This window comes from Scyliorhinus canicula, chromosome 4, assembly GCF_902713615.1.
Source record: "Scyliorhinus canicula chromosome 4, sScyCan1.1, whole genome shotgun sequence".
Taxonomy (NCBI): Eukaryota; Metazoa; Chordata; class Chondrichthyes; order Carcharhiniformes; family Scyliorhinidae; genus Scyliorhinus; species Scyliorhinus canicula.
Window position 1 is genome coordinate 222497284 of NC_052149.1, and position 23579 is coordinate 222520862.

The 23579-nt window shown below is 41.5% G+C and overlaps 1 protein-coding gene across 2 annotated transcripts in view; it reads right to left on the bottom strand.

The window, feature by feature from the left end:
* Window positions 1-23579, bottom strand: part of LOC119965399 (NEDD4 family-interacting protein 1) — a 59723-nt gene that overhangs the window by 13425 nt on the left and 22719 nt on the right. For both annotated transcript variants that reach the window (XM_038796131.1, XM_038796130.1), the window contains exons 3-4: window positions 8743-8873; window positions 653-740 (exon numbers count right to left, since the gene is read on the bottom strand). In XM_038796131.1, coding sequence (XP_038652059.1) covers window positions 653-740; window positions 8743-8873 — 219 coding nt within the window. The remainder of the gene's footprint in view (window positions 1-652; window positions 741-8742; window positions 8874-23579) is intronic.

The following is a 23579-nucleotide window of genomic DNA, read 5'->3' on the forward strand; positions in this document are numbered from 1 at the left end:
AATGGGACTGAAGCAGTTAAGATTTCTCATGGGTGCCATAATTCACGAGCCCCCCCCCCCTCCTCATTTTAGGTGAGAGAGGACATGATGGCAAAAGAAGCAAGCAGAAATCTCTCTTTGGACAAAATTGCAACGCAGACTCTTCCAACCGAGTTTCAATCCAATTTCCAGCCTACTCATACACCCTTGTAATGCCCACCCAGGTGCAAGAATTTCAGGCCTCTTGAAGTTACAGCTACTCCAATAACTTGCACACAACGGTGTAGTAGGGAAGGTTTGTCCAATTATTTATCATTTCAAATAGGGAAGCTTTAAAGATCACACAGGGAATTTAGAGAAATGCTCTAATTCCATTCAAGAAATGGAAATGACAATTAACACTCAAACTACAATATTAATTCAAATCTAGCACTCATGATTTATAAATCTTCAAGATTCATTAAATTATACAGGTACCATAAAAACCCTAGAAACGCAAAAGGCTTTTTGTCTGTTAAAATGTAATGCACTTATCAGAGCTCCACATTATATCCACAAATTTACAGTTACATTTCTTTGACAAATTCTTACCTTCCTATTAGTAAATATACTGGCTAAATGATTCGCAGACATGTTAATTTTGGAATAATTGTAATTTAAAAATAATCCTTACTGAAGAACGTGAGCATGAATATACCATCATTCCCTATCCTGAGCTGATCTGCATCATCAAAGTCATCCCTTCCTGAAAAATCATCATCCTGTTTGGACAAGAAGAAATACATTTTAGATTTGTTTTCTTGATGGCAGCTGAAACCATACAACAGGAAAACCACATTAAGCACCCAGAAACGTTGAGCAGAACGCTGGCAAATAATCACAAAATTGTGAATTTAAAGTGCAACATCAATTGTAACTGACCCCGAGACCCTGTGCCACAACCTACTTTGCGATATTTAACTGTCCCTACTTAATGACTTTAATACCATTCTTCCCTATGCTATTGATTAGGTACGAACCAAAACCTGTGGCGGGACCTTCAGTCTCTTCAAGAGCTTCTGCACCCACTTTTATGAGCCTTATCCAGAGTGGCAACATGTCATTCAGTGCTCCTCTCGTAATTCATGCATTCACTACTACTGAACCTCCACAGTTTGAGGACATTACCAGTGCGGTAGACAACGGGAGCCAATGGATGTGGTATATCTGGCTTTCCAGAAAGCTTTTCACAAGGTGCCACACAAAAAGTTGCTGCATAAGATAATGATGCATGGCGTTAAGGGTAAAGTAGCAGCATGGATAGAGGATTGGTTAATTAATAGAGAGCTAAGAGTGGGGATTAATGAGTGTTTCTCTGGATGGCAATCAGTAGCTAGTGGTGTCCCTCAGGGATCCGTGTTGGGCCCACAATTGTTCACAATTTACATAAATGATTTGGAGTTGGGGACCAAGTGCAATGTGTCTAAGTTTTTTTTTTATAAATGTTTTTTATTGAGTTTTCATATTTTATATATGACAAATTACAAATTATTAGAGAAAAAAAAAGAGAAAACAAAATTTAACATGAATATTTACAGGTAAGCATCTTCATAACAACAATTGTGTCCGCCCCCTTTAGCCAGCATACATATTTTACATTCCCCAATATGGCCGAGGCACATGTTTATAGGCATTTATTTATAGTTTGGTTTTGGGCTTTGGCTTGCCAGCAAATCCCCATAACGAGCCCGTAACCCCCCCCCCCCCCCCGGCTACCCTCCCCCGATTCCCGCCCATTTTCCCCTGATTCTTGGCCACCCGACTATTCTTCCTCTTGTACGTTGGCCACAAACAGGTCCCGGAACAGTTGCATGAATGGCTCCCACGTTCTGTGGAAGCCGTCGTCCGACCCTCGGATGGCGAATTTGATTTTCTCCATTTGGAGAGATTCCGAGAGGTCGGACAGCCAGTCTGCAGCTCTGGGCGGTGCTGCTGACCGCCAGCCAAACAGGATTCTGCGGCGGGCGATCAGGGAGGCAAAGGCAAGGGCGTTCGCCCTCCTCCCCAGGAATAGATCTGGCTGGTCTGAAACCCCGAAGACCGCCACTATCGGGCATGGCTCCACCCTCACCCCCACCACTTTGGACATAGCCTCGAAGAAGGCTGTCCAGTACTCCACAAGTCTGGGGCAAGACCAGAACATGTGGGCGTGGTTGGCCGGGCCTCTTTGGCCCGCTCACATCTGTCCTCCACCTCCGGGAAGAACCTACTCATACGGTTTCTCGTTAAGTGGGTTTGCAGACGACACCAAGATGAGTGGTGAAGCAAAAAGTGCAGAGGACACTGGAAGTCTGCAGAGGGATTTGGATAGTTTAAGTGAATGAGCTAGGGTTTGGCAGATGAATACAATGTTGACAAATGTGAGGTTATCCATTTTTGCAGAAATAACAGCAAAAGGGATTATTAATTTAAATGATAAAATATTAAAACATGGTGCTGTGCAGAGGGACCTGGATGCCCTAGTGCATGCGTCGTAAAAAGTTGGTTTACAGGTGATTAAGGCGGCGAATGGAGTTTTGTCCTTCATTGCTAGAGGGATGGAGTTTAAGACGAGGGAGGTTATGCTGCAATTGTACAAGATGTTGGTGAGGCCACACCTGGAGTATTGTGTTCAGTTTTAGTCTCCTTACCTGAAAAAGGACGTACTGGCGCTGGAGGGTGTGCAGAGGAGATCCACTAGGTTAATCCCAGAGCTGAAGGGGTTGGATTACGAGGAGAGGTTGAGTAGGCTGGGACTGTACTCATTTAGAATTTAGAAAGATGAGGGGGGGATCTTATAGAAACATATTAAATTATGAAGGGAATAGATAGGATAGATGCGGGCAGGTTGTTTCCACTGGCGGGTGAAAGCAGAACTAGGGGGCATAGCCTCAAAATAAGGGGAAGTAGATTTAGGACTGAGTTTAGGAGGAACTTCTTCACCCAAAGGGTTGTGAATCTATGGAATTCCTTGCCCAGTGAAGCAGTTGAGGCTCCTTCATTAAATGTTTTTAAGATAAAGATAGATAGTTTTTTGATGATTAAGGGTTATGGTGTTCAGGCCGGAAAGTGGAGCTGAGTCCACAAAAGATCAGCCATGATCTAATTGAATGACGGGGCAGGCTCGAGGGGCCAGATGGCCTACTCCTGCTCCTAGTTCTTATGTTCTGATTCAACTTTCTCCTCTCAACTCTCTCCGCAACCTTATACATATTTTCCCAGCACAGTGGCATTCCTCCCAACGTTGACCATGTAACAAGTGTTCAGTGTTGATAACTTATTTGCTGAAAAATATTCTCTGCACATGATTCTCATCTTCTTCCCACCTTAAATAGTTGCTATTTCCAATCTCATCACTCGGTCTGCCTGTTGGGTAATCACCACCCAGACCCTTCCGCCTGGACATTTTTTATACATTCATTCACGGGATGTGCCATCACTGGCTAAACCAGCTTCCATTGACCATACTCAATTTTCCTCTTGTTGATTCAAGAACATATTTTTGCAGAAAACTCTCCTCAGCACTAAAGGAATTAACTGCATTTTTGATGAGCTAGTCTGCTCGTCTCAATCTATTTGAATCACTGGTTTACTACTCTTTTAATGCTCATTTAATTTTCAAATTCAGACATCATATTTCTACACCAAAATGCAAAACACACAAACACCAACTACAGTATAGAAAATAAATATTTTCATGAAATGCAGTAGAAGCTTCTTCAGCAATTGCTGGGGCAGTCCACTTAGTGCATCTCCCAAGCCTGACATCTCTTGTTTAACCAGGGCCTGCCACTTCCTCTCTTTCAACCAATTTCCTATGCATGATTTACCTAGGTTACCCACAATTCCCCAAGATGTGGAGCTTTTCATTCTGGACTTCAAAGGCCTCCTGGAAAACCAAACCAAAGGATTTCTAATACCTATTTGGGATGCCACGTCTCAAAAACAATCAAGGAGATTGTTCAGGCAGGATCACCCCTTCTGAAATCGGGTATCAAAGTATTTTTATGGAGGTACTGGTCAGGTTTGTTTCTAATAATTAATTCAATAATGTTGGTAATTATTGATGCAAGACTAATGGGCCCACAATTCCCCAGGTTTGTTTTGTTGGCTTGTCTAAAACTAGAAACAATGGTGACATTTTTCTAATTACATGGGACTCTCCTTGGATTCAACAAATTCCCCATGACTGCTAGCATATACCAAGCACACAAAGGTTGATCATTAACTCCTGGTTAAAATTTATTGGTTTTAAATCCTTGTCTTTGACCATGGTTCAAATAATGACCACCATGCTGCTTAGTATCCTCCCTTATGAACACTTCTAACGAAATAATCAATTATAACTAGTTTCAATCTCTTTTAAAAAAAAATTTAGAGTACCCAATTATTTTTTCCAATTAAAGGGCAATTTAGTGTGGACAATCCACCGATCCCACACATCTTTTGGGTTGTGGGTGCAAAACCCACGCAGACACGGGGAGAATGTGCAAACTTCACACGGCAGTGACCCAGGGCCGGGATTCGAACCTGGGTCCTCAGTGCCGTCGACAACAATGCTAACCACTGTGCCACCTTGCTGCCCTACTAGTTTCAATCTCCATTTGAATTGTTGAGAAATCTCTATTCTTCTTTTCTGCAGCAGAATATGGAAAATTTATTTAAAACTGCTCATATCGGGTCTTATGTGGTTAAATGTACCTCACTGGACAAAAGCTACAAAACAGCAAATATTCAAGTTAAAACTTGGATGATCAGCAGAACATGATTCTAAAATTGATTCCCACTTTCAAAACTGTTATGAACATTAGCAGCATATGCGGAGGTGTTGAATTCCTTTACTAAAACATGGAATATTTCACATTAATTTCCTTTAAAGCTGTTAAGTCAGGGCGGCACAGTGGGCGCAGTGGTTAGCACGACTACCTCACAGTGCTGAAGACCGGGGTTCGATCCCAGCCCCGATTAATTGTCCGTGAGGAGTTGGCAAAACAATTCTCCTTGTGTCTGCCTGGGTCTCACCCCCACAACCCAAAAGATGTGCAGAGTAGGTGAATTGGCCATGTTAAATTGCCCCTTAATTGGAAAAAATAATTGGGTACTCCAAATTTTTTTTATTTTTTTTTATAAAGCTGGCAAGTCTTGGAAGGATCATCCAACGCCCACACCAATAATGCATCTTTTGCAAAGCTAAATAACTTACTACTGCGTTTCAGGAAAGGAGCCATGGCACTACAACTGCAGTGACTGAGAACAAAGTGATGATACGATTCTGCACCACACCCCCACTAAATAGTTCATTAGATAAATGCTTGATAGGGAGAGACGCTGGATAACAGACCAGGAAAAACCTATACTTGATCCTTACTGCGGTCTAAATATAGCTCTTGCTGCAGTTGCATATATTGTTCCCATTTTTAGGACTATAGACTGACACATAAAGGTCACATAAATACCATCAGTAATCCCCATTTAAAATTAGCCAAGTTAATACCAAGGAACAAATTGGTTAGTCGTAGTTGAGTGGCAACAGATTAATAATTAATTAACATCCATTGCCTTTTAACACATTCTAATTAATTCTAGTGTTTGGATTTCACCAGGATCAACTTTAACAGCTGTTAGTCTATAGTGTCACTGTGCACAGAATCTGAATTCCGGACAACTACAGGCTAAGGCCACTGCCGATATAAGGAAATGAGTTGAAGCGTGGGAAGTTTTAATTTAATAGCAAGATGCAATACAAATATATGCATGATATACAATCATCATGACCCAAATTGCGATTAGAACAAGGAACTTGGTACCACAAAGAGAAGTTGAACAAATGCCATTGATACATTCAAGGGGAAACTAAGTACATGAGGGAAAAATAGAAGGTTAGATGACGAAGGGTGGGAGGAGACTCATGCACACCATAAAGACCGGCACACACAGTTGCTGTGACAAATAGCCTGGTTTGTTGCTGTATATTAGAAGTAAATCGCTTGTGCGGTAATTACATTTTTTTTTCTGAGCATGGTTAAGTATTTTCATGTGTTTGAATGTCTTTTTATAATGTCACAGGCTAAAGAAAAGGGAGGGTCAGACATTTCACAAAACCTGCTATAAGGCAGGCGTTACTCTATCTCCTTTAAGAGGCACAATACTTGGACTACATTAACAACTTCTCAAGTATGCAGCATTTCATGGCTTAACATCCCATGTTTTCGCAAACACAAGTATCTTAGGAAACTATTAATTGCCCATCGCTTTGAATTTTGGCAGTCCTTCTCCCTGGGTCTCTGTAATGAAGCTGCTTAATTCTGTAACAGATGACACTTGCAATATTAGTGGAATTCTGTACTCCCGAGTTTAATTCTGTGCTAACAGTGGCATCAGGAAGTGGTGGAGGATATGGAGATGATCATAGCAGACAGAAAATGTAACTGGCTGGGATTCAAAGGGAGGCACAATGCTAGGGAAACTTAAATGCAATTTTAAAACCCCAACAGGAAGAGATTTAATTGTTAGTGATGGAAGTCAATATTAAATCAATCATCAGTGGATCAATAATCATGCAACAAAGCCAGCTGTTTCTTGAGATTATAGTGATTCAGCATTTCACTTCAATATGATACCTAATCCAGGAATCTCAATCTCTGTCGGGAGCAGACTACAGCTGAGGTGAAGCAAACACTTATTTACTGGCATCTTGAGGAAAAATGGGATTATTTTTCTGCATCATTTTGCACTGTCACTGAGGTGCATAGAGAATACTCATCAAAGCTACACTGCACCTCAAAAAACATCTACTGAAATCTATACTTGAATACATTAGCAGTATAACAGAATGATGAATTCTTTAATGTTACTGCTGTGATGAATGTAGGATTTTTTAAAGAAATATTGTATTGTGTGTCTGTTGCAGTCATGTTATCAAAATAAATTAGGTGAGGCATCCAGATTATGTGTCTGAAGCTGTGATTAAGGGGTTAACATCTCAGCAGACTCTGATGTCACTCATTGGAGGGGCTGGGTTTAGTTTTATTTTTCAGCCCTGCATCTGTTGTTTTTAGTTTCGTGTTTAGAGTTCTGCTCTGGTTTCTGAAGAAAGGAGGTGTATTTCTCAGACTGACTTCTGAAAGCTTCTCTCCCAAGCGCTTTGTGAATAAATCTGTAAGCCACTGAGTGTTAACTGTATTAATAAGTGCCATTTAACCGAAGTGTGAGAAATTTTGTCTAATTGAAAGTTTAGACGTACTTGGGAAAGTAAGCTGGAAGACCTTTCTTTTATAAGAACTGTTTAACTGTTAATTAAAAGGCTGTTTTTCTTGGATGTTAATGGGGTAAATTCTGTGTTAATAATCAAGTTTGCTTTCATGTAAAAGACCCTTGGTTGTCAGTGGAATCACTCCTGGAGTGAAGTATCCTTTCTTCACAGTTTACAAATTGAAAAATTGTTGGGGTCTTGTCCGGTTTCCTGATATACATTGGGGTCAGTTCCGGGTACCGTAATATTGTTCATCTCTGCAGTATTATCCCACTTCAAAAGTCAAATTCGAGCAGCTGTAAGTAAAAGCACCCAAAGCTTTGGGAAATCCAGCTTTTAAATAGCAAAAGTTAAGTGTGTACTGACTTGTGTTTAATGGGTACAACATAGTTGGCAAATCAGCAATGGAATGTTGCGAGTGTTTCCTTCGACAAAAGGGTCAAACCTATCAGCACCTTATAAAACAGACCAAAAGTAATATCCTGTCTAAAGGGAATAGATAGATTTGAACGCCGTGGTAGATGCATGCTATGAAATCTAAGGATAGATGCCTGTTGCTTTTAAAATGGGATGAGAAGGGGAAATTTTGGGAAACCGGATTAATAGAAAATTATTTCAGTAATTCCTCTTGAAAAGTATTTGGTAGAGAGGTCAGTTAAATTTTGATTGGCATGCAAAGGAGTTATCGCAATAGAGCAACTGCAGAAGGTTGCTTCTCAAAGGACAAACCAGGATGAAATTAGAGTAAAGCAAATGGGGTTGTGTCATGTGAGTGTCCCTTTAAGAAAGGTTTTAGTCTTATCATATGGCTTCAGCGATGTCATTGTGAGGGTGGAGCTAGGATATGGCTGTGTGAGCTGTTTTTGGTTTCGCTTTCACATTTGCCTGCTGTAGACTCAGACAGAGAACAGAAGTGTTTTGGCCTGCCTCTCTCCATTTTCATTTTAAATTTCTGTTCCAGTAAAAAAAAACATTGATTATTTACCTGTTTTGGTAACTTAAAAATATATAGTTTGCTTTCCGGCAGGGTTTAAACCTGCTAGTCAGACGGGGTCAGAATCTCAGGGCAAGTGAGAATGCAGAGTGCTGGGCCACGCCCCTGAAAGGGGGTATCTGGTTTATGCGATTGCTTTTGAATTGGGGTGTCTTTATGTTTGTAATTGATAACAATTCTTGCTATTTGTTATATAAATGTTAACTCAGTTCTTAGAATAAAGTTTACTTTGATTAAAGTGTCTGGAAGACTGTCGAATAACACCTGAAGAATAGGTTCTTGTGCTCACCCTAGCCAAATTCAACATAAAAAGTTACAGGTCAGGTGAACTCCATAATATACTTTAGAGTTTCTAAACCCTGGCCCATAATTGGGAGATATGTTTATCTCTATTAAAAGCTGCAAAAATAGATTAATAGAAACATTAGTCCTAAGCATATTTTTGTATGTAATCGTCCAGCTGTAGTATATCTGCATTCAAATGCAGGTAGATTCTTACCCGTCCAGAGACCAGGGGCAAGGTTGCTTCAACTTTTGTTCGTTCAGCCTCATCATATGACGGGAGCGTGGTTGCTACACTGTAGGATGGGGGCTTTGGAAATGCAGAGTCCTCTTTGTAATCAAAGTACGCTGCAGAAAAATATGAAGCATTAGAAATATAGGGTGCAATTTCTCTACGTCTACATACAGAACTGCTCCTTAGTGCAGAACCTTGCTCTCATGTCATAGGATGGGCTGCAAATCTGCACTAGGCCTCTGCCAAAGGCATATTACAACTAGCTGTGATCAAAGGATGTTCAGAACCATTGGTCCTCTGATCTTCCAGGCCTTTACTTCAAGAGTATCTCATTTTGTAAATATATTAAGACATGACTACATTAAAACAAAGTCAGCTATATTCCAATTCTCAGCTTGGGTCACTGTCTGTGCGGTGTCTGAACAGTCTCCCAGTGTCTGCATGGGTTTCCTCCGGGTGCTCCCGTTTCCTCCCACAAGTCCCGAAAGTCGTGCTTGTTAGGTGAATTGGACATTCTGAATTCTCCCTCAGTGTACCCAAACAGGCGCCGGAATGTGGTGACTAGGGGATTTTCACAATAACTTCATTGCAGTGTTAACAGTAAGAAATCTTGCAACACCAGGGTAAACTCACCTGAGGAAGGAGCAGTGCTCCGAAAGCTAGTATTTGAAACAAACATGTTGGACTTTAACCTGGTGTTGCAAGACTTCTTACTGTGCTCACCCCAGTCCAACGCCAGCATCTCCACATCATTGCAGTGTTAATGAAAGCCTACATGTGCCACTAATAAAGATTATTATTACAACATGGCTGAGGATCAACATGTAGACATGTACATATCTCTACAAATTTACTCTTGCGGATGTATTTTAAAAAGCAACTGGCCAGAGGCAGCCTGAAAACAAAGATTCTGTGGTGAATTCCCTCTTCAGTGATAAGAGTAAAACATGATGCAGCAGCCCCAGCCAGAAATGCCTCAAAACCAGCATATTATTTTGTGATGCCACTGGAAGTCCTCCAACAATTAATGGGTGCCAAAATAGCCTTGTCTTTTGGCACCTGCAGCAATGTGCGACAACCTTTAGAGGGCCTCAGGGAGTTGTGCAATTTTAATGGCATGAACATACCGAAGCATTTCAAATTTAGCATACAGGGCCCATGCACCAAAATTAGTGAGGGCGACTTGAAGATTTAAAAGGACTGATACTTTACGAATTGTCTAGGCCACATGGTAACTATCACAGCGTACTGTAGGAGATTAGGGAAGAGTATTTGTAGGGAAATGGCTTTGATTATGAAAATATTGGAAGATTTACCACAGCAGGGGATGTCGGTGACTGGAACTGATCAAGAGGTCTGCACTATTGCTAAAAGCACACCCTACCCCGTTGACTCTGCAAAGCCCTCCTCACTATTTGGGGACATGTCAAAGTTGGGAGAGCTGTTCCACGGACTATGAAGCAACAGCCTGACACAAGCATACTCACCAAATCATATCTTACAGCTAATTCCCAGAATCCTCCATCATTATTCCTGGGTATGTCCTGAACCATTAGCAGAGCAGATCCACCCAGAGGTGGAGGCAGAATGGTATACAGTCAAGAGGAAGTGACCCGTAGAGTTTTCAACATTAATTCTGGACCCCGGTCTCACGGCATTAGGTCAAATATGGGCAAGAAAACCTCCAGATGATTAATAGCTATCATGCACCCTCAGGTAATAATCAGTGCTCCTCCATTTTACCAAACTTGGAAGAAGCACCAAGCATCACAAGGGCACAAAATGTACTGTACATGGGACACAGTGATAATGTAATTGGACGAGAAAGCTAGAGGCCGAGACTGGAGATAAATGCAAAATATTGCAAACGTTGGAAACAAAAAAAAAAGAGACAACTTCTCCAACTTTCTCTGTTTTTGTTAATATACTGGGGACATGGGTTCAAATTCCACCATGGTAGCTGGTCGAATTTAAATTCAATGAATAAAGTCTGGAATTGAAAGCTAATCTCAGTAATGGTGATCATGACAGCTATCATTGATTGATGTTAAAAACTCATCTGGCTCACTGACACCCTTTCAGGTAAGAAATAGGCCAATCGTACCAAGTCTGGTCTACATGTGATTCCAGACCCACAATATGTAGCTTGCTCTCAACCAATCTCTGAAATTGCCTTGTAAGCAATTCAGTCCAAGCACAATTAGGTAAGGGCAACAAAAGCGTGCCTTGCCAAAGACGGCCACATCCTATGAAAGAATAAAAAAGTGATTTTACAATTGAAATGGATAGTGGACAAAACCCACAAAGAAAATCATTTCAACTCCCAGAAAGCTTTGAAAAGTTCCACATGCAGAATTACAATAGAAACGAGAATCTATGGAATCCACAGTTCCAGTTGTGACTGAATAATGGACCAAAAAAATCAGAAACAAATAGAAAGAGCTAGGATGAGGGCAGGGGTGGTGCATGAAGTACTTTTATGAATAAAAATGATGTGAGTGCAGAAACTAATTGCAAGCCTGAAAAACTTGCAGATAACTAACAGAGAATGCTGTTTAGGTTTTGCAGAAAGTGTGTCATGCAATGGTGGAGCCAAATATAAAATGGGAAGTAATGCGGTATCAGTAACGTGGCTATATAACGAAAGGAACAAATTTTGAGCAGAGGTTTTGAAAACAAAAGGTGACACCTATAAAAGTGTCAGCTGGCTCACCATTTGAGCAATGCGCCAATAGTGCAAAAAACAACAAAATGTAAATGGAATACCCAGATCTGCAGAGTCCAAATCTAGACAATGTTATGTTGAATCTTTCTAATGCTCTGGGTTTGATTTCACTTTGAATAACTTGTGCAATTCTGACTTGAAACTCTTTAAAGCAGAGAAGAAGGATGATTGCAAGGATAAAGACAATGAGCTTTGAGGAAAGAGCGGAAATTATTTATGCTTCTGGTTTATTGAGAAGGAAACCTCATCAGCTGCATGAGGTATTAAATCACATAGCTACGGTGAACTTTGAATAGTCCAATTAAGTAATTTCTGCACTTTAAATGTTGAATACTTAATTAAAGTTATTGAATGAATATAAATCATATCAATATGCAAATTTAGTACAAATAATTTAATTCAATTGCTGAATAAACTAGATTACTTTGCCAATCAGGCCAGTAAAACTAGAAAATGAATTACTGCTGAGCAAACTAAATCTCAAAAATATCTTTAGTCAAACACCTAAGATAATCCAGAGGAGGGTACAGTTGAATACTTGGGTTGATTAACTGAATTACTGGAGAGATGTACTCAACTGGTTTTGACATGCTCTTGACTTTTCGTGCATTTCTTTTTGTATCTTTTATCTCAAAAAGCAGATCATGTAGATCGGTTGATGTTATTTTCTGTCATGGAAATGTAGAAAACTTGATGGAGGTCACTCATCCCATCTTATCTGTGCCAGAACACCGAATTGATATGGAAAAGTATAAAGTTGGATGCAAGTTACTCAAAACAAACCTGACATTAAAACATAACAAGGTGAGCGAGCTCCAACCACTGTCCAGATCAAGTAATGTACTTGTGAGGTGGTAGTCAGGATTTACCTGCTCAGGCTCAGAATTTCAATTTCAGCACTTACAACAGTAAATGAGAGTTCAACACAGCACATGCCACAGCACTGCATTCAGTACACTACTCAACCTGTGATCCTTCCATCCCGTTTTCTACCCACGTGTCAGAGGACTCAAACAGTGACAAATTTAGTCCTGTTATATAAGAATGTGGTGATTCATTTTGTTTCTACTTTCTCTGCTCCCACTGCCTTCATGTGGCTAGAAGGTATCTCAAAAGATAATTAATTAAACACAAATGGCTCAATGTTATATTTCCTGGCGATTATATATTTTGTCTCGTCATTTCTGTAGTGATGATGTTAGTTTGGAAACAGTGAATTTTTCAAGAAATTCTTGACAAACAACACATTGTAAAACTACCTAAATATAACCACATATGAATCTCTTACAGCAGACATGGTTAGAGATAGAAACGTGCCTTGTTACTTTAGGCCTTCCATATGTAGAAAATGGAATATAGGAAACTAATGTTCAAGGTTGTCATAGAAATCAGTGGGTCAAAATTAAAAGACGGTTGCACATTAATAAGACAGAATTAGCAAACAATTTGTTGGAGAAATCAATTAACCGTTTATCTTTATAACCTAGCTACAGGCAGGTTTCCACTCAAGTAATATTGACATTTTTACGACAATAATCTTTATTGTCACAAGTAGGCTTACATTAACACTGCAATGAAGTTACTGTGAAAAGCCCCTAGTTGCCACAGTCCGGCGTCAGTTTGGCCATACAGAGGGAAAATTCCGAATTTCCACATTACTTAACAGCACGTCTTTCCGGACTTGTGGGAGGAAACCGGAGCACCCGGAGGAAACCCACGCAAACATGAGGAGAACTCCACCCAGACAGTGACCCAAGCCGGGAATCGAACCTCGGATCCTGGCGCTGTGAAGCAACAGTACTAACCACTGTGCTATCGTGCTGCCCAATCCACATATAGAATTGGACAGTAGTTCAAGACTGGAAATTTAACCAAGGATGTTTTTGATGAGGTGAGGTCACACACATATATATATATATATATATATATATATATATTATAAATGATTTGGGGGAATATGTTTGATTAGTAAGTTTGCGGATGACACAAAGGTTGGTGGAATTCTGGATAGCGATGAGGCGTCAAAGGATACAGCAGGATACAGGTCGATGGAGACGGGCGGAAAGATGACAGATGGAGTTTAATCTGGACAAATGTGAGGTAATGCACTTAATCCTACTGGCCAATGACTTTTTGTGACCCATTTTAGCCCTCCTGACTCCTTGCTCAAGTTTCTTGCTACTTTCCTTGTATTCCACACTTGCTTTGTATTCCTAGCCTTGATAAATGCTTACTTTTTCTTTTTGACTTGGCTCACAATACCTCTTGTTATCCAAGGTTCCTGAATCTTGCCATACTTACTTATCCTTCATCCTTCCAGGAGGCTGCCGGTCCTGAATCCCTATTAACTTACGAAAACCTCCCACATGCCAGATGTAGATTTGTCCTCAAACATTTGCCCCCAATCTACATTCTTCAGTTACTGTCTAATATGGTTGTAATTAACCTTCCCCCAATTTAGCATCTTCACCTGAGGACTACATTTATCTTGATCAATGAGTACCTTAAAGCTCACTGAATTGTGGTCACTGTTTCCTAATTGCTGCAACTAAAACGTCAACCACCTGGCCGGGCTCATTCCTCAATACCAGGTCCAGTACGGCCCCTTTCCTAGCTGGACTATCTACATACTGTTTCAAGAAGCTCTCCTGGATGCTCCTTACAAACTCTGCTCCATTCACTTCCCTAGCACTAAGTGAGTCCCGCTGGCTGTTGGGAGGCATATAGTAAACCCCCAACAACATGACTACACTCTTTCTATTACTGAGCTCTACCCATATTGCCTCGTTTATGAGCCCTCCAAGATGTCCTCATGCAGTACAGCTGTGGTATTCTCCTTGACCAGTAATGCAACTCCCCCACCTCTTTTAGAACCCCTCTATCCCACCTGAAACATCTGTATCCTGGAGTTCGTACCTTTTCTCATCTGCTCCAGGTCATGGAACTATTCTAGCAACGGGCTTGCTTCCAGCTGGTAAAAAAGATTTGGCGGTTCATACGGAAAATGATGAGCACCAATGCTTTAAAAGCATTCAATATTACTACAAATGTCCTTTGAAAGTTTAAAACTGCTGCCAAATCAATCTGATCTGATCCTAGGACATCAGTCAAGGTAAACAAGGTCCATTAGATTCACTATGCCTACCAAAATTTACGATACAACAATCAGATTATCAAACTTGTGCTGTGTTCTAATGCTAGACAAAGAATAATGCTAATCCTGTACTTTCCAGTAAATCACATGACTGAGGTCTTTGAACAGGTTTGTACATTTTATGAGCAACTTGTCACCGCAATCACTGGGCTGACTTTGCTCATTAAGCTAGCATAGCTACACCCTGTGACAAAGGTGAGCATAGTCTTTTCTGAAACAATTCCAGTTATAGACCAAGACCTACGATGTTACCACAGATAAGGAGCTCTTGTTCTTTATAAGACAAGAGTTGTGAAGTACAGAACCTGGGAGGTCCTCCAATATGAAGTGTTATGGTAAAGTAGATATGAAAATTGGCTCAACTAATTGGCATGGTGAAAGCTCCGTCAAAATTCTCATCTCTTCTGAGCATAATTCCATAATTCCACATTTAACAAATTAAAAAATCAAAAATAATTAAAGGGGAGGTGAAGTATGGAGAGTCAGTAAATGAGTGGGAACAAATATGGCGGCTTGTATGGAAGAAAAACAGCAGAGAATTGAGAGAGTTAGAACCTCATCAGTTCAAGATATGCTGTCATGCAGAAGAAAAGGCCGTTTTGCCCCATTTCCTAAATAAGGGACTCTTGGATACATCACTTCTTTAATTATTGGATAATCATACTTAAATTGCAAACCAGATAGATAAATAAAATGGCTATTTAACCACAATAAGCCATGCCTAGTCCTCTCCTCTAGATGTTTAGGTTGGGCACATGTTTGCATCATTGCCGCTCCAGTAGCTCAGTGATTAAGCCAGGGAATAACCAAATTCCACAGCCCAGGAAGAGCCTGGCCTGTATAGAGTTAGCTGGAGTGGTAGCAGGGAGCTTCAATCAGCCATACAACATTGGACTGAAAATATTATCAGGCAGTAGCCCTCAACATTGGCAGTGCCTCTTGTTGAAAAGTGCATGCAAATGGGAATTGGTTGAGGGAAGAATCTGGCTTGACTACAATAAATCGCTTACAGTTTAGGCTTGCACGAAGTATGGGAATTTTTGCGCAGTCAAGGCCAACCCGTGGAACCCAGCTGTAATTAATTAATTCAGTGCACGGGAAAAAATTCCTGCACGAGTTGGACAGCAACCAGCAATTGACATTGGTCACCCATTTGTCAAATTTGTCACCTTCTCCAGCCCAAGGACATGGAGGTGATTTGTAATCAACTTACAGCCAACTCAATCAAGATTAGCCAAGATTGCAAAATTAAATGCAGAATTGTGTAGCAATAAAATACTCAAGTCATAAAAGGGAGAAAGAAACCTGTAATATGACTGTCAGAGGATACAGCAGAACATAGATCGGTTAGAGACTTGGGTGGAAAGATGGTAGATAGTTTAATCCAGATAAATGTGAGGTAATACATTTTGGAAGGTCTAATACAGGTAGGAAATATACAGTAAATGGTAGAACCCTTTAGAGTATTGACAAGCAGAGGAATCTGGGTGTACAGGTCCACAGGAAAGTGGCAAAGCAGGTGAAGAAGGCATATTGCATGGACAGCACAGTGTGTGCATCTTGTAGACGGCACACTGCCACTGTGAATCAATGTGAAGGGAATGTATGTTTGTCGATGAGGTGCAGATCAAGTAGGCGGGGGGGGGGGGGGGCATTTGGGCAAGCACGTTCTGGGTGGATGACAGTAATCAGTGAACCCTCTTAAGGCTACAGCTTTTATAAGGCTAGTCTAGTTAGGTTTCTCGTCAATTATAACACCCAGGATGTTGGTAGTGGGGAATTCAGCGAGAGTAATACAGTTGAACTTGAAGGGCTGGTCATATTCTGTCCTTTTGGAGATGCCATTGTCTGGTACATGTATGGCATGAAGTGTCGATTGCCACTCATCAGCATGCTTGAATGTTATCCAAACCTTACCTCACACAGGCACAGGCTGCTTCAGTAGCTGAGAAATTGCATACATTCGCATTTTTGACTTTATGATGGAGGAAAGGTCACGGCGAAGCAGTTGAAGGTGAGTGGACCAAGAACATGACCCTGAAGAACTGCTGCAGTCATGTGGGCCAAGATGATTGGCATCCAAAAGCCTCAACCATATTCCTTTGGGCTTGGTCCAACTCCAACCAATGCAGTTTGAACTCGAGTCCCAGTGACTTCAATTTTGCTAGTACTCCTTAATGCCACACAAATGTCATCATGATGTTAAGGGAAGTCACTTTCACCCCACCATTTGAATTCTGTTCTTTGTCCACTTTTGGAGAAAATCATGAATAAAACCTGGAGTTGAATGCACCTAGCAGAATCCAAAATGAGCAACGAGGAAGTATCACTTGACAGCATCATCAATTAGACTTTCCACCATTTCACTAAAGACCATGAGCAGATTAATGGGGGGAGCAGATTAATGGGGGGAGGGGCGTTAACTGGCTGGTTGCATTTTTCCTGCTTTTTGTGGACAGGACATATCTGGGCAATTTTCCAGAGTCAAGTAAACGCTGGAGATGAGCTGTACTGGAACAGCTTGGTTAGATTCCACAGCTAGCTCTGGAGCACATGTCAGTACTAGAGCTGGGATGTTGTCAGGATTTATAGCTTTACTGCATTCAGTGCCTTCAGCCATTTCTTCACATCACATGGACGGAATTGAACTGAAGACCGTGATACTGGGGACCTCAGAAGGAGGCGAAAATAAATCATCCAAATAACATTTCTGGCTGAAGATGATTGCAAATGCTTCAGTCTTGTCTTTTGCAGATATACTAGGTTCCCCATCATTGAGGATGGGGGATTGGTTAATTGTTCACCACCATTCACTGCAGGACTGCAGAACCTTGATCTGATCCATGGGTTGTGGTATCACTTAGCTGTCTAAAACAGGGTTTTTCAAAGTCAGGGTCATGACCCATGGGTGGGTCACAGGGGGTGTCAGGAGGGTAGTGAAGCAATTGGTCCCCACGTTTCAACTGTGGTTCCAATTGAGGAAGATGTACCCAACAGCCGCTTCCAGCTTTTACATCGAGAATTGCTGCTGCCTTTTAAATGGAGATATATTAGGCAGTGTGGAGTCTTTCAGCCAGAAGAGGTGGCAAAAAGCAGATCACACACCCTGCACGGAGAACTAACGTAAAGGGCCGTATGCTTTTGGCACCAAAGCAGGGAGCAAAGTAAGAGACAGCCAAAGACTCAAGTAGGCAGAGTGCCCACTGGACATGATCTCCCAACAGAATCGGCTGGAGTGAGCTGTTCAGGAGAGTCCAGGGCAGGACAGAGCAGTGATAGCATTAGAGCTCCAGGGCCTCTGGTTAACAGCCCTGAAAAAAAGAAACTTAATTCAGAACAAAGAAGTATAATGATGATTTCTGGAGGTATGGTTTTGTCAATTGTGAAAAGCAAATAACGAGGCAAAACCCCTGTGCGTTATATGCAGGCAAGTACTGGTAAATGAGAGAAGTTTCAGAATTTGAAAGAGGGGGTGTGAAAAATTCCTTTTCGGGTTGAGACCACAGAATCAGTTACTAACTTGGAGCGGACTCCAAATCAAAAGACTACGCTGCTGCAGCTACCTGTAATACCTCATTAAAAACACGGCAAAAGCCCACAAGGCTGTCAGCATTCTGATGTAGCATCTTGCAGGAATATCCAGTGCAGAGTAAAACACACATTTTGTTGCTCTTGCCCTGCATGACGACCTGCACGCGAGGTTGGATTTTCCGTTTTCATGAAGATGGCACGAAGGAACTGGCTGAAGTCTGCACCTGATACGCGAATTGCTGGTTATTCCTTTGAACTGGATTCAAGTGAGATTGTGAGAACAAAACAGGCTTCCCTTACACATTGAAAGATATGCGAACATAACCTGTATCGTGAAGGTCGACTGGCGTGGTTCGCGAAGTTGGCCAGTTGCCAAAATGGGTTCCAGGGCAAAAAAGATCGTTACTGCTGTTTTAACATGCAGTCCTGTGTTTAGCTTCACCAGGTTGGCGTATGATTTGTAGCTATGTTTGTGTTTCGCCTGACACACTGCACAACACCCATTGAACCAGAGTCGGAACTCCATCTTGATGGTAATGGGACAGCAAGGGATATGCTGAGTCATAATGTTGTTATGCATTGTGGATTGAATACAATTGTAGGCTGCTGTTGATTGCTCACACAGCCAGAGTTCTGAGCTGCTAGACCTGTTCTGAATTTATTTAATTTAGCACAAGGTTTGTGCCACAAACCACAATGAACGGTGCCACATTGTGCAGACAGGACTTAGTCTTTATAAAAACTGCATGGTGGTCACTCCTACTTATACTATTATGGACAGTTCCACTTGCGGCAAGTAAATTGGCAAGTATGGGGTCAAGTTGATTTTTTCCCTCTTGTTGGTTCTCTCACCACCTGCTGCAACCCAGGTCAGGCAGATATATTCTTCAAGATTCAGCCAGTAGTGGTACTACGGGGCCATTCTTACTGATGGACATTAAAGTTCTCTGCCCAAAGTTTATTGTACCCTTATGACCCTTGGTGCTTCTCTACCCAGAGTATATTGCACCCTTATGACCCTTGGTGCTTTTTCCAAGTGGTGCACAGAATGAAGGAGTGCTGATTGATCAGTTGAGGAGGGTGGGTAGATGGTAATCAGGAAGTTTCCTTGCCCATGATTGACGTCATGCAACTTCCTGGGGTCTTTGGTTCAATGTTGAGGACTTCATGGGACACCCTCTAAACTGTATACCGCCATGCTATCACCTTTGGTGAATCTGACCTGACGGTGGGACAGAACATATCCCTGGATGGTGATGGACGAGTCTGGGACATTGACTGATAGGTATGATTTGGCAAGCGTGACTATGTCAAGCTCTTGATTGGCTACTCGGTTCTCCAGCTCTCCAAGATTGGACAACTCAGTAATGACAATGAGGACACAATTGAGGGCCAATTTATAAAGCCTTGAATCCTGTATGCCTTAAATGCTTTCTCAACATGTCCTGCCACCTTCAACAATTTGTGCATATCCACGCCCAGTTCTCTCGACTGTGCATCCAATTGTATCCTTTATTTTATATTGCTTCTCCTTGATCTTCCAATCAAAATGAATCACTTCATACTTTTATGCATTACATTCATCTCTCATGTATTCGCCCATTCCACCAGCCTATGTCCTCTTGTGGCATATCACTATCCTTGTAATAACTCAATGTTTGTGAGGTTTGCGTCATCTGCAAAATTTGAAATTGGCTCCTGCACACCCTTTATGTGGATCACACAAAGCAATGTTATTAATACCAACCCACAGGGAACTCCTGTTGTTATAGATTGTGGGTTGAATACAATTGTAGGCTGCTGTTGATTGCTCACACATCTCACAGAGCCAGAGCTCTGAGCTGCGAGAACTTTTCAGAATCTATTTAATTGAGCACAATGTTTCCTCTAGTCTAAAAAAGAACTACTGTTCACGACTACTGTTTCCTGTTACTCAGCCAACGTTTGTATCCATACTGCCACTGTCTTGTTATTCCATAGGCTTCAAGTTTGTTGACAAAATCTGTTCTGTAGCACTTTACCAAATGCCTTTTGGAAGTCAATGCACACCAGGTCTACTACATTACCCACATCAACCCGCTCTTTTACTTTATTGAAAAGTCAAGCAAGTTAGTTAAACAATTGATCCAGAACTAGAAGCTAGTTTTCCTTAGTTAATCCACATTGGTTGAAATGACTGTCAATTTGGCCCTGGATTATTGTTTCTAAAACTTTCTCACCACCAAGCTGAATCACACTGGCCTGCAATTGTTGGACGTATCCTTTGAACAGGAGGGAGACATTTGCAATTCCCATTTCACAGGCACCACCAGTATATCGAATGAAGATGGCAAGATTATTGCCAGTGCGTTTGCAGTTTCCATCCTTACTTTCCTTGATGCAGTTCATCCAATCCCAGTAATGCATCAACCTTTCAATACAGCCTATTGTAATACCGCCGGTTAATATGTCGCCCATCCAGCATCTCAATACCATTTCTTTGGCTTGGGCCACATAAGCATCCTTGGTAAAGACGAGTGCAAAGTATTCAGTATCTTAACAATGACCCCCCTACCTCCTTGCATAATTCCTCTTTTTGGTCCCGAATGCACCCTACTCACCCTGTTACCATTCTTTTACTATCAAAATGTTTATAGAACACTTTTGGATTTCTTTTTATGTTTATTACTAGTCTCTTCTCATACACGCTTGTTTCTCTTATTTCTTTACTCACTTTCCTTCTGAATTTTCTATACTCAGCCTGGTTCAGACTTGTATTATCAACCTTACATCAAGTCATGCACCAAGTTTTTCAGTTTTGTCTTATTCACCCACTCTTTCATCATCGAGAAATCTGACTGTGTTTGTCCTACCTTTCCTCCCCATGCCAATGTACCTTGACTGAACCCAAACAATCTCTTCTTTAAAAGGCAGCCCATTAAACCTTCACCGTTGCGAGATTCCTTCCCATCCTATTGAAATTAGTCGTCTCCTAATTGTCATGCGAGTGTCCCTTTAAGGAATGTTTTTGTTTTATCACATGGCTTCAGTGATGCCATTGTGTGGGTGGAGCTGGGCTGTGGCTCTGGATTTACTTTCGTTTTTAGGTTTGGACTGGTTTGAACTGCACAAGTTCAAAGAAGTGTTTCTCGATCTTCATTTTAAAACCTGTTTCCAGACTACTTGGTAACTTAAAATAGATAATTGCTTTCTGGAAGAAATTCAAACCAGCTGTTTGAAAAAGTGAACAAGAGTATCACTAACAAGTCTTATACCAGTAAGAATGCCTTGTGCTGGGCAACACCTTTGAAAAGGGGTTTCTGGTTTTATTTGGATTGTGTTATTAATTTGGAACAGTTAAGGGGGAATTTATTAAGGGTGAGACATGGATTACTGTAGCTGTATGGGGTCTTTATGTTTGTAGTTGAAAAAAAATTTTTTAGTGTGTGTTTATACAAATGTTAACTTAATTTAGAGAATGAAGTTTGTTTTTTATTAAAAGCGCATAAAAACTCTGCTGAATAACACCTGAAAGGCAAGCTTTTGTGCTCATCGTAACCAAAATCCAAGAAACAGTTGTAGGTCAGGTGATATACTTTGGAGTTTTCTAAACCCTGGTGAATAACACAATTAATTCTTTTTTACTCCGGATTGCTTTTTGATCTTATCCATAGCTAACCTAATCCTTTTGTGAACATAACCATAATGTTCCCCAACTGCCACTTGATCCACTTCATTCCTAGAACCAGATTCAATAATACCATATTTCTCATTGCACTGGAAACATACTGATGTCGAAAATTCTGAACACTTTAGAAATTCTTCCCCCTTCTGTCCTTTACACTTACAACCCCAGTCTATTTTAACATAATTGAAGTCCTCTCTTATAACCCCTCTAGTTTTTGTAACTCTAATTTCCTTACAAATTTGTTCCTCGACACCTTTCCCACTAATTGGAGATACTATAGAATACACCTAGTAATGTAATGGTATCTCTATTATTTCCAAGCTCCTTTCTTGGATTGCCACCTTGCCGTGGAGAGGCTTGAACGTTCCGTTGATCCCAAGAACAATGCAGTCAGGAGTCTGGAGGGTCACCGATGACGGTAAGGTTGGAGGGGAGAAACGAGAAATGTGCAATCCAAAACAAGTCCTCAACAGCAGATCAGGTGGACGGTACCAGCATGGTATCAACGGCAATGGCAGACAAAGTGAAATCCCCTGTTGTCGAGGTTCCCATGCCACCAGAACTGGACCTCCCCTCTGTCAAGGAACATGTGTCTGCAACAGCATACCCTCATGAAACAATGTCCCGCACCGGGTGTCTACCTAAGGAACCCCCTTACATACACAGACAAGCCCTGTGACAATCGACGAGAGGTGACGGGGTCAGGAACATGAGATCTGCAAGTCCTTAGCTTTGGACAGGCACGTAGCCAGTGGAGTTTGATTCAGTCCTCACGCTTCTGGAATAAGAACAGGAGTGTGTTTTGACAACTTTCTTCACGAATGAGCAGCCCTCTTCAAGGTCCACTCTGCTCACCCCGCACGGGGAAAGGGCGAGAAAATGTATCCTAAAAATAGTCTGTTCCGCCCCCAAACTGGCCCCCTATCCAGCAGGTTCATCGACCTGCAGTCAAAAAAATCAAAGTTAAACGTTCGGAACCCGGAGTGTGCAAACGCTCATGCATAATGAGTAAAACAATCGATCGGAACGGAGGCTGCCCTTGTTGCTCATGAACTCTAGCGCTTCAACATTGATGTCACCAAAGTAAGAGCGAAGTGCAGCTAATGTAAGATGACAGTGGTTACACCTTCTTCTGTAGAGGAAAACCCTAGGATCAGCCAGGATGCATGGAACTGTATTCATCATAAAGAATGAACTAGTCAACTGACACCGAGTTCCATGTTGGCATCAACGAGTGCCTCATGAACAGTCTATAACTTGCCAAGCACCAGCAGGCAATAGTCGTGAGTGCCAACGCCCCAGCCCTTGATGCCAATGATGAGTCCAAAGAAAGGTTGTACTCCACCCTGGACACCAGGCACGCCAACATTCCCAAGGAAGGTCATCCTCTTCGACGACGTCGCGCCAGGGTTGGAAAGGACTCCGGTCTCGGCAAAGGAAAAATCGGAAAGGAAGGACTTGGGAACTGTAACTCCAACAGGGTCCTGTTGCTCGCCAAATGCACAGAACACCAGCTTGGTCATTACTAACACACAGTTCTGCCAAAAAGGCAAGTTCAAAACTTACATGATTGACTTCGCCATCATCCGATACGGAGACCAAAAACACGCCCTCATCACCAAAGTGATGACCAGTGCAGATGACTGCTGGACAGAGCACCCGCTTAGCCATTCCTCTATGTCCATCAAACTCTTCCAGAAGCAGCGGAAAACAAAGAACAGCTCAGAAAAAAGATAAACTTT